The sequence below is a fragment of the Pagrus pagrus genome, assembly GCF_965226575.1.
Source record: "Pagrus pagrus genome assembly, chromosome: 15".
Classification (NCBI taxonomy): domain Eukaryota; kingdom Metazoa; phylum Chordata; class Actinopteri; order Spariformes; family Sparidae; genus Pagrus; species Pagrus pagrus.
Window position 1 is genome coordinate 2,499,660 of NC_140199.1, and position 12,422 is coordinate 2,512,081.

The 12,422-nt window shown below is 42.1% G+C and overlaps 1 protein-coding gene across 1 annotated transcript in view; it reads left to right on the forward strand.

Moving 5' to 3' along the window:
- The first annotated feature begins 8,701 nt into the window (after window positions 1–8,701).
- nrg3a (neuregulin 3a) overlaps window positions 8,702–12,422 on the forward strand; it is a 334,685-nt gene continuing 330,964 nt past the window's right edge. The window contains exon 1 of the mRNA XM_084376268.1: window positions 8,702–11,157. Within this exon, the coding sequence (XP_084232394.1) occupies window positions 10,461–11,157 (697 nt within the window). The 5' untranslated portion in view covers window positions 8,702–10,460. The remainder of the gene's footprint in view (window positions 11,158–12,422) is intronic.

A 12,422-nucleotide genomic window follows, 5' to 3' on the forward strand; every position in this document is an offset into this window, starting at 1 on the left:
GGTTCTCTGAAAATTCAGGTCTTTATTTGACTGCACAAACCACCCCTTTACTTTGAGTTTGAAACTCTTTCTTCAGGCCGTAGATTTAGTGTTCCCCGGTTCAAGTGCAAAAGGTGTAGAAACTCCTTTGTCCCCTGTGCAATAACCCTGCGTAATCTGCACATGTAATATAGTATTTTAGAGATATTCAATGTACAGGACACATTTTTGTACTGTTTGTTTTTTTGTATTTGCCCTGACTGCAAATCAAGTTTCCCATCTGGGATAATAAAATGACTGAACTGAACTGAACCATCGACTTTTGGTTTCACATGGGACATGAACAGCTGTCTCTCCTGGAAGTCCTGTGCTTGTTTAACCTGACATCCTCTTCCTGTGCAGACTATGTCGCACTTTATAATACTTCACCTGACTTCCTCCTTACTATGGCGGCTAGAGGTCTGCGTCCAACAAGACTCATACATATGGGTCATAATCAGCTGCTTCCACAGGCGACCTATGCGATCGCTTTACTGTTGAGGATGGGCTGTACATGGCGTGCATTTTATATGATAACAAGTCTATTTTAATGCTGGGATTTGGAGGAACCACTGTCTGATCTGATGTTTCAGCACTTTTAAGTGTGAAACTACTGGATATTTTTAACAGGATATCAGGACAATTTCCGTCTGTGTTGCTGACAAAATCAGGGAAGCCAAAACATGGTCTTAACCTAACCGGACCATAAGCACAGCGTTGTCACACCATGAATTGAAAGTTGAACCTAAACAAATGTAGAGTTGCAGCGCAAACATGGTTTGCACTGTTTTTTGGCAGTAGGGTTGAGAGAGAGGTTGTTGCCATGCTTTTCCATCTGAGTCTACTTAACTTTTGCTAACACTGTCAGAACGTCCTGACTAGAAGCTGTTACAAATTGGTAAAGAAGCCAAGTGAAGAAGAGGATTACAGATGTGTTATTCTATTTGTGCAGTGGAACAAGCGACAGAGCTCTGAATCCAACTGTCTGTCTTTGGAGTAGATCCTAGCAGTGTGATCATGGACATAATAAGTTTGGCAAGCCTTCGTTGCCTAAAAAACAACATAATATCTGAGAGAGTGACATGTCGTACAATGTAAAATGCCGATGGGATTAATTGAAACTATGCCAGATTCAGCTTCATCTGTTGACGTCTTAGTTTACCCGTCAGTGAAGTGACATGTGACATTTGTCGTTCGGGTCTGGCTTCTTCGATTTCTCACTCCACAACGATGCCAGTGAAACTATTGAACATGTTTGATAATGATCAGGATTTAACAGAAGAGGCTCACAGCTCTGACTGGCAATTAAACAAGCTAGTGACGACCTTTTAACAAAACACGGGAGACAAGACAATCATGACCCTGCACATGTCCAGGTCCTGAAAACCCCCCTTGGCCAACCATTCAGCCATTTTGTCAGCTAGAGATCCCCTGAACTAAATGAAATGTTAATTTAAAGGTATCAACGTATGATATAACACTGACCCCTGTGAATAGATTTTGTAAAAGAAACCTTCAATAAGCCTGTCACTGTTGACAGCTGTCTCGCCCTGCTAATGAGGTTCACTGAGGGGGAGCGGGCTCAGGAGATTTTTCTGGCTTTATTTGTGTTGAAACTCCCAGGAAACCATTCCTCCCATATTTCACAACCCTTTGTTGTATTGAAAGACCCATCCATGGCCCTAATGGCTCGGTAGCAAATTCTATCCAGCATCATAAATTCAGGACAAAGAGACACAAAGGGAAGTAATGTAAAATAATAAAGATTAAACCAGGAAACAAGGGGCATCCCTTAAAGGTCCAGTGTGTATGATTTAGGGGCATGAATGGAATATAATATTAATAGTTTTATTTGAGTATACATCTGAAACTATGGATCACTGTTTTTTCACCTCAGGGTTGTCGGTGAGCATCTAAGGCCCATGTTCTTGCGGTGTGTCCTGCACTGTGGGCACTGGTAGGCCCATATCTGTGACTTTTCAGCAATCTCTGATGGGCATTAACCCATTCAGTGTTGTTTACTCCTTATTTTTTCGCCTCTGCCTCTTCGCCAGTGGCACTAGCATCTCTTTATCAGACATATTCTCAATTAGAAGTGGCTTTATAAGCTACAGTGGTGTTAAAATGACAACAATCTGATCCACAGTCTTTTGAATGATGAACACTGACTACCACCCCCCAGTGGCATGGAGAGTTATTTCCTCTCACGCAGGTGCACAACGCACGGGTTAGTTGGCTGTTGGCTCCAGTCTTGTGGTGTGTTCAAGTGCAACTTTTTGGCCTATTGGTTTGGTGGCTTTTTTGCATTTTTCCAAATTGTTTTAAGCATTCACCATAGGGTGGGATGAGACATGGGTTGTTTAGTTGGTCGCCATCTGCAGCCACACCTCAAGAGCTGCTTTTCATTTTTTTGACTACTTGGGGTTAGGGTTAGTTAGGGTCTGTTCACCTGATGAATTCAACTCTAATAATGATTGTCTTTCAGTCCCTCCGCCAGCTAGTCAGTAACTTTGTCATTGTGTTTTTTGTTGCTGAACAGGTGAACAGCGGGTTCATCGGAACTTGTTTGCTTTATCGGTGACATTCCTCTGTTGGTTCCTCACTGCCACCCCTTTCATTATAATTGATTTATTGTTACACAAATGGCGAGAGATATGCACCGACCTTTGACCCTGCTGTTCCATCTTGGAGTTAATGTGTGTAGGCTGCCCTCTGGGGCTTATCATTAGGTCTCCAGGGTGTGAGCTCTGACAAAGGCTGTATTTGCATTGATTCAGCTGAAATTCCCATTTGATGCCGGAGCGGTAATTGAGGAAACTGCTTTCGCCAGTAGTTTAAGCAGAATGGATGAATAGGGGCTAAAAGGTGAGTTTCAAGCCATTGATTTCTAATTATAAAAACAGTCATGCCACCTGTGAACATTTTACAGTTACAGACATTATTTACAATAAATGCCACATTGGTTTGACAAAGTAAAATGTGTTTTATGTCTTTTTGTATACTGTCACTGAAAGCTGATTTTTCTATTTGAAAAGAAATGCTGCAGAACAAAACCCCCAAACGTAATGAAGGGAAAACTGTCTCCTCTTTGATTTTGTGGACAAATAAGACAAGGTCAAGTTTTTCAGCAAACAAAACACACATTTTTCTACACAATAGGACAAAAACAGACTTAAGCACTAGGTGGAGCACTCACAGTAATTTATACTGCCTCCATAAATCATGGGCGTAAATCCTATGCACACTGTCAGAAGCTGTGAGGACCTCAACAGTGACATATCTCTGCGTGGATGCATAGGTGTGTGTGTGTGTGTGTGTGTGTGTGTGTGTGTGTGTGTGTGTGTGTGTGTGTGTGTGTGTGTGTGTGTGTCTGGCCTGGCCCAGAGGACACAACTGTAAGAGGGATGACATTAGATGAAACATTTCATGGCTGCTTAATTCTCAAGGCCTGACGCATACAATACGTTAGAAGCAATCTGATCTGAGACCAGACTGCCACTGATATCCGCACAGTCAAAGAGAGCTGATGTCTGCTGTTTGTTTTTTTTAAGATCTGCGTATAAAAGACTTAGACTTCTTTATCAGCTGTCACTAAGGTTCCTTATAAAGTCCTTTAGGCACATCAGATTACATGTAGATAATCATGAACACACAGACAGTTAAACCATTTGCTTAACATCCCTCAATGTCATATTAATAACCACAACATGTTGTTGTTCATTATGTCCCGTTTAGACATTAATAGTTGCAAAATGAATGAAAATAAGCACAGGGAATGTAGAATTCACAAAAAAATTAAACTGTGATTGACTTCAATTATAAAACAGTGATTACAAGATGTGTACATTTGACTATATTTCCTAAAATGTAAAAAGTCTTTTTATTTGTCACATTTGATTTGAATCGGTAGGCTTGTGAACTCTTTTATATGTGTTTCTTTGAGCAGCCCCAACCTGCTGTTAAGGAGGTATTGTGTTATTATTATTGCCAATTTGATTTAGTTAAATTAATTTACTTCAATCTAATTAAAAAGTAATGCAAATGTGTTTTATGAACTCGGTAGGAGGAATGCAAAGATGGGAGCCAGAGCTGCCTGAGAAGATCAAAACCCACAAGAATGAGGCCGCTGAAATGTTTTTTGAGGATTGATTTTGTTTTGAATATTGGGTCTGAATTTTTATAATGCCAAGCAAGATCCTCAAAAATGAACAAGGACTCTACTAATTCAACCTGTTTTAAAGCAAGCTGATGTAATTAATGCAGGTATCGATCGAATTTTGCAATCACTTTTGCCTTGTTAAATTCCTGGAGGGACTGATTAAACTGAGTTCTTGCTCTCATGCACATATTATTGCTCCGGACAAATAACTACAACTTTGACCTTTTGGAAAAAAGGGCTGATTGTTGTCGTGTTGAAGGAAATACATTTGTTTGCCCTTTAATTAAAAGCAGGTTGCAGTCCGAGAGGCCTGGTCATGCGGACGTATCATCAAAACAAAGATCATCAAAAACCTTGCAGGCATCAGCAGAGTCTGAGTTTTTTTTTTTTTTCTAGGTGAGGACTGGCTTGTTTACTCGCCCCCTGCTTACTTGTTCATGTTGTTCACTCTTTGGTTTTGCTCTGTGTACATGTATGCTTTTGTGAGGGTAAATGTACCTGCATCTTTCCTGAAGTAGGTCTGTGAATGAGTAATTTCCAGAGTGGCATCTTGATGTCTCTTAAATCAGACATATACAAACAGGCATGCAGCTCTAAAATACAGATAATAGCCCACATCCTCGCCTGCTGAACCAGAAGATGATGAGACGTTTTCCCAACACTCTTAATGGAATAGTAAGTAGACTGCAGTAACAAATATGCTTTATCACTGATGGTTGTAGAGAAGTGCCATCCATCCATCCATCCATCATCCATAATCTTCCTTTCTTTCCTGTCTTATTCCCAACTCATCAAATACTGACACTTTAGGATTCTCAGTCAGGATGATCGCCGTCCCAAAACATCAGTAATTGACGCATGATGTTTCATTTGCACTGACAATTGACGCTTTTATTAATATTCTAATAAAACGGTCAATTTTTGATATTACTTTAGAATAGCAAGTGTTGGGTAAAGAGAGTAAGAACCCTTACAATGCCTTGTCAGACTTGAAAATGGATGAATTTGAAAATATTTTTTTTTATAAAAAGCGCTTTTTAGTGCTCACTGTTTAGTTCTTTACTAGTTTGGACAAGTGGATCACTACGGGGCGTACTGTTAGAGAAATAGAGTCTGACATGTCATTCGTGCACAAAAGGACTGGTAACTTTCTCAGGGTCACTGGAAAATGAGAAATATATATTTTCTTAGTGTTTGGAGATGTAGGATTTGTAATGTTATACCAGTAATGGTGATATGATAAACTAAACAAACACACCCCTATATATCTTACACTATTTTCTGATTTATGATAGGATTATACTGCTTGATGGTAAACAACAGATGGCAAGGGGATGTAGAGAACAGCAGAGCTGAGTGTGATATTTACATATATAAATGATTGTCGGGCAAAAGCTTTAAAATAAAACTGTGAGCAGAGTCTAAATATAGACACCACGCTGGGACCCACAGTTTAAACTGACAGCAGGATTATCATGCACACTGAAACATAATACTTAACATAATACTTAGACACCATCCAACAATGGCATTTGTATTCCTTTATAACATTGTGTATCTAACTTGTTTTTCTTTAGGTCATTGTGCCTACAGCGTATGGTCTGGTTCAGTATAAGCACAAAAATCACTTGCTTCGTTCATGTTTTGGCTTAAAATACTTGTCACCAACAAACATGGCTGGATGATGAAATTGTTAAAAGGTCTCCCTGGAGATATCCAGTGGAGTCATGCTTAAGAATTGAGGAAACACTGTGGCACCTCATCAAAAATAGAGCTTCACTCTTAAAAATGTTGAAACGTCTCAATCTGCTGTCACTGACTTGGCAGCCTTCTCCCTTGTAGCTCTCGCCTGTAACTCCACCACCATCCCCTCCAGCTCCAGGCATGAAAATCAGGTAATAAACATGTAATGTGAACATGGCACAACATGACTTGAACAAGTGTCCATATGGTGTATGAGACAGGTACAAATGTGACCTTATCAGTGGTTTGCAGGAGAACTTTTACCTCCAACATTTGGTCCTAGTGATTGGGCTGAAATGGTTCTGTTTGGATATGATGACATAATGATGAAGAACAATCTAACACGAGTCCGTGGCAAAGACATATGGACCATTGGATTCCTCTGCACACACACTTCTTTAGCTGTAGGTGAGGACAAGTAATTAATCCATAATTCAGCACAGGTCATGATATGGTATAATTAAACACAGTGAAGGTTTGTCTTGTCGGCACATTTTTCTGTAGTCAGTTACTATCTGTTCTACTTTAGAGGTATGACAGTTAATTTTGCAATTCTAGGAAGGCCTATCTGAAAAAGTCTTTTTACATACAACGCAGGTCTATTTGCACTCTGGATTTGGATATTGCATATCATCTTTCTGACTTGGATCCTCGGTTTTATTCTGTTTTACAGTCATGGATGAATTTTTTATGCTACCAAAAGTGTTTTCTTCATCAAGTGGAAGTGCAGATGGGTTAGCATTTAAATTGTGCCTGGCTGTTTGCCAGTGTGATTATCGAAAATTCCTTCAAACCGCCACAGTGTCATCCTGGCTGCTTTAACAGACGTGTGCCACTACACACTTGTGCTTCAGAAGATTGAAAGACGTGTGAGAACCTACAACATCCCTTGAGTTTTCCCACGGGACCAATTGAAGGATACTACTACAGGCAGATGCTATCTGCATGACTTTCTGTGTGTGTCTCTCTCGCTATCGTTTCCTAGACACATTTGCAAACGCTCGTGCCGACAAAGATAAAGTCACAAAACAAAAGAGCGCGCTGTTTTACAACAAGAACCTCTGAGGTTGTTTTACACAGCGCCGTACACTGTTAAATTGATTTGAACCCATGCTGGATTCACTGAGGCTCAGCCATTCAAACTGGCTGATTAAAATAGCAGAGTACGCGTTGATGTGAAACTGAGAATGTTTTTCGTCTTTTGTCTTCAGTCTGTTTTGCTTCCACAGAATTTCCTCACAGGTCTATTTATTATTTAATTTTCGTTCTCCGTTTGTCCTGACTTTCTCCTCACTTTACTTCTGTTTCTTTTTATTGAATTGAATTAACAGAAGAGGATATACAATAAAGATACAGGAAAACCATGGTAAGGTGTCAACTGTAGACTGTAAACAAAAAAAAACCAACATTTTGTAGTGTAAGTTGACTTTATGATGTATATAAACAACCTAATAGCCAAGATAAATGTTGGCAATGTATGCAAACCATTGGTATGTTGAAGCTTTACATTTCTTTAGCTGTGCGGATGTTTTGGTTATGTTTAGGCACAAAAAACAGTAAAGGGTTCAGAAAATATCATATTCTGGGTTGAAATAGCATGAGCATAATTTTTGCCATAAGAACAGCTTGAAATTCTCCAGAGTTCTCCTTAAAAATCTGCAGTTGTTTTGCTTAAAGATAAGAAAAACACAACAACACAAAACCCCAGTGGTGTCACACTCACATCTGTTGAAACACAGACTCAAACTACGGTCACTGGCTTGGCAGCCTTGTCGCCTGTAACTCCTCCACCATCCCCTACACCTCCCAATGTGGACGTCAGGTCAAGAAACATGCAAAATAAACGTGATGTTACACTTTTCGTAGGAATGTTGATCTAGTAAGTACCCTATGACACACACACACACTGTATCTGTGGTTTGCAGAACTGGGCTAATATAAAATAATCACATCTCATCTGCACACAAAAAATACACGTAATATAAAACAGAAAACATAGAAAGACAGAAAGATAAAAGAAAGGTACAACTTCATGAATCACATAGAAGAAAACAGAAAAATCCAACATGTATCTCAAATAAGGAAGCTATCATATGAATCAGTTGGACCAAAAACCCAAAGATAGGCTTTTACATACAACAGGAATAATAATTAGGCTACAGTATATAATGTTCTATAATCTATTCATACATTTGGAGCTATCTTTGAAAAGCAGCATCATTGCACTCATCATTGCATTAAAGGACAGTTTGTCATGTGGTTTCTTTTTATAGCCTTTCAATTCTGACCAAGTTCCTGTGTATCCGCATAAATATTAAGCATGGCGTTCAATACATTAACTGTTTAAATCCCCCGCCCCTTCCTTCCTTTTCCTCCTTCCCCTCCTCTGATGCCGTGCAGTGGGCGGGGCCGAGGGAGTGAGTGACGGCTCCTGCATTATGCCTCCGCTCTGATCCGTCTGGGACGCAGGCTTCTCGCTGGTAACAGCCTCATCTGCCGCTGCAGAGCTCTCTCCCCCTCTCCTCCCTCCCACTCTCATTATCTTCATCTGTACACACACCTCCACCACTCTTTCCCTTTTTTTTTCCTACTTTTCTGTATGCATTCTGCATCTTTACTCACTCCCCTCCCTGCTAACGGAGGTGGGCAAGCTTCCCAGTGCTGGTGCATCTAGCAGGTGCAGCCTCTTTCTCTCCTCCCTCTCTCTCTCTCTCTCTCCCTCCCTCCCTCTCTCTCTACATCTCTCTCTCTGTTCCCTTGCTCTACCAGTGTGCACACTCCGCTCTGTCTGTGCCTGCATTTTTTTCCCCCTTCTCATTCGTTCTCTGTCTCTCAGCGGCGGCAGCTCGGGGGAGGCAGCTGTATGTGCGTCTGCATCACAATTGCCACAGGTAAAGACAGCTGCATCGTCGCATGTTGCGAACCCCACGGGGGGTTGGGGAGCCTTCGCTGCTGCAGTTGCAAGTTCTCGTCCCAGCGCGGGGCTCACATTTCTAATCATCTTCAAGAAAGCATCCTGAAGGGAAGGACGAGCAGAGGATCCCAACTCGACCAACAAATCACAGGCTGACTCTCAAAGCACTGGCTTTGAGGGACTGAGGGAAAAACACCTCTTGGAAAGAGAGAATCAGTGGGATATTTTTAAACACTGTGACCTCCTGTTTGTGTTTTTTTCCTCCTATCTCTTGCTTTCTGCTCATTCTGTTTCAATCATTTCATCCACTCCCTGCTTCCCATCCTCTTCCTCTCTCATTTTGTTCCTCTGTGGTGGAATGTTTCCTTCAAATAGATGAGAAGAGGCTTTCTGAGTGTTTGCTGCAGTAATAACGGACAGTACACTGAGACAGCAGGGCGCTGAGCGGACAGCTTGGGGAAATCTGATCCACAGCCGGCTGGAGAAGGAGCGGGATCACGCGTCGCAGTTGCAGATTTATCCGCCCTGTGATACCACTGCGCGACAACACCCCTCATTCTTTTTTTCTCCCTCTACCTCTCTCTGTACTCAACTGAAGTGTTGCATTTCGACTGGATCTGGAAAATTAATTGGATTCTACTGCTTTATTTTTAGCCGCACTGGAATTTAGAGCACACACGAAAGAAGAAAAGTGGGTTTGGATCCAAGGAGTGACAAAAAAAAAAAATCCTCAAAAAAGGAGAGGCTGATTGAAAAGCAACGGGCAAACAAAGATAGTGATTAATCCGAGGAGATTGTTTGGAAGAGGCATAAACGACAGATCTCTTTGCTCTCGTTCTCTTTCAGTTACGAAAGAGACAAATTTCGGAAGCTAAGGGACGCTGACTCTGCTAAAGCTGTCGGAACAGGCTGCATTGGGAAGCATCTTTCATTTTTCTGGTCTTGCACAGGGTGGGGAAGCATCGAGACCCACCCTGCAAGTTTCACTCCCCTGATTAGACAATACTGTCCCATTGTGGATTGTACATGGAGGGGACATACATGCATGTGAAGTAGAAATTGCTGTGGATTTTTGCTGCAGTGGCATCCGAACATTGATGCCACAGATAGCTCACATGCACAGATGTGAAGCTGTTCCTTCCCACCCATCTCTCCCTCCCATATCTCTCTTTGTCCCTGTTCCTCCCTGTTAGAAGCGTCACTTCTTCTTCTTCTTCTCCTCTGGCTTACCCTGCTGTGAACATTCTTGAAGTTTGCTGTTGCTTCAGTTGGACATCGGGAGCTGGGCAGGACTAAACGCGGACTAATCGTGCGATTATCCGTCTACGCCAGCTCCTCCATTTCTCACTGGGTGTCTCTGAGTGTGAGTGTGTGTGCTTGTGTGTTTGTGGTAGTGTGTCTGCATGTATCTCCTGCACCCTTCCCCTTGTCTCTACCCGTGGATTACATATTTGTGTACGTGTTTTTAAGCGTCCCGATTCCAGTGAAGTTTGTTTGTATCCATTTCTTCACCTTTCATTTTGTTTCTTCTTCATGTCCGGCATTGTAGGGAACCTTTCTGTCATTAGCTACTGATGCCTATCACAGGGTTAAACCTCATTGAGCCATAAAGGACGGCAGGGAAGGATGAGTGAGTGTTCTGGGGCAGCTGTCTCCGGGGCGGTGATCCTGGAGGAACCTGAGGGTTCAGGGGCTACAGCAGGGCGTGGAGAGGGCCAGGCCCAGGATCAGGGTCCCCTTCGCTGTGCAGTTTGGCCTCGCCAGCAGACATGGCTGTGTGTGGTCCCTTTACTTATTGGTTTCATTGGCCTTGGATTGAGCCTGATGCTTCTGAAATGGATTGTCGTTGGCACAGTACGGGATTACGTGCCAACAGACCTGGTGGATGCTAATCGGATAGGCCAGGATCCTATCTTCCTCTCTAAGCCAAGCGGGATTCCCAAAAGTCCCGATACTACCACCACCACAACTACTCCTACAGTCGATGGTGGGAACCCGACGCCTAGAACAGTAACTGTTGCAAAAGGTAGAACTCGTTCAACTGCTACTACCACTACTATAAACCCTCAAGGGAGTGGAGCCTCTGGTAGCCAAGTTACCCCAAGGAATCCTGTATATCGTAACGGACGTGGACCTTCGGGTTTTACTACGACCACTGCAGCGCCACGGACGACCTTCATCATTGGAGCAGCAACGTCTAGCCCCTCACCATCCAATCCAACTGTACTCCATGACTCTACGCAGATGTGGACCCCCGAGCATACTACTACTGAGGCGGTCTCTACCACGCTGTCCACGCGTACGCACAGCCACCGCAAAACACGTAAGTCACTTTCATCACTAAAGGCGATTTCAGGAGCATTTTTATTTGTTTTATTTTAGTTTTCTGATTTGAAAAATGAAGGGACAAGGTCAACATCTTTGGTCTTGAAAGTCTTGAAAACGTTGAAGTGATTTTTTCGTGACTTGCCGTGGTTGAACAGATTCATTCAAATTCACTAATGGCACTCAACAAGTGTGTTGCCCTTGTACTGGCTGAAGTGTGTGAAAGGGTGTCCATTGGTTCTGGCTACTATGTTCCTGTTGTGGATATTGTAACACAAGTCTCTCTGCTGTGAATGGTTCAACTTTTCTTTGCTGCATCATGTGCTGGAAGGATAGGAGGCAGCAGACGTCCGTTTTCGGCACCGTGGAATGACTTTAAAATGGTGGTGCATACAGTAGGCCACAGCAGTAAATGTTTGGATCGTATTTGGTGATATGTCGAGTACGGTCATGGTAGCATCACACAAAGTGGACAAGGATTGGTATATTTTTTACAGGTACATTGTGCAATATGATTAGTGCACTGTAACTTAGACACAAGGAAAGAGTGTGAGAAGGTGCGCATGGTTTATTATGCAGTTGGTGTACAACTGACAACAACAGATTTGTTGGTGAATCTCGAATGACTTGATAATAAGTGTGTTCCAATCCATTTGTTTGCACCATCTCTGTCCTTGACTCAAGTCATGCCATGCAGCACATGCTATTGATTGGTGCTGCAGGAGGGATTTCTCTTCTTTTTTTTTAAGTAATCAATGACACACACACACCTCACACAGCTTCCTCCATGATTAATTTTTCTGTTCTCAAAATGGTGTCACTCTCTGTGCTGGACTTCCCTCTGCCTATGATGTCCGTGCCTCTGATCCTGGGTTGCCCTGTACAGACAGGAGTGGGTTATATTATTAACAGCGTGACCTCATGCTCTTCCTTGTGTCTGCAGTGGAAACAAAAAAAAACACGTCAGTAGATGTTGCTGAAAACAGGTGAAAAAGGTGTTTCAGGTGCTGTCAGTCTCCTGCAATTGACAATACTTAATGTCAAGAGTATGACATGAATTAATTTGCATTAACCTGAATGACCATGACATTTAAGCTTGAGTATTGTTGCTACCCTCTTACTTACAATTTCAACTTTTTTAAATGTATTTCCATCTTTAATTCTACACCATGTCCGCTGTGGTGAACCATTTTAGTATGTGTTGTAAAGAAGCCCATGATTTATAATTACACAATGGCAGCCATTTGTTATGTAATTGATAAA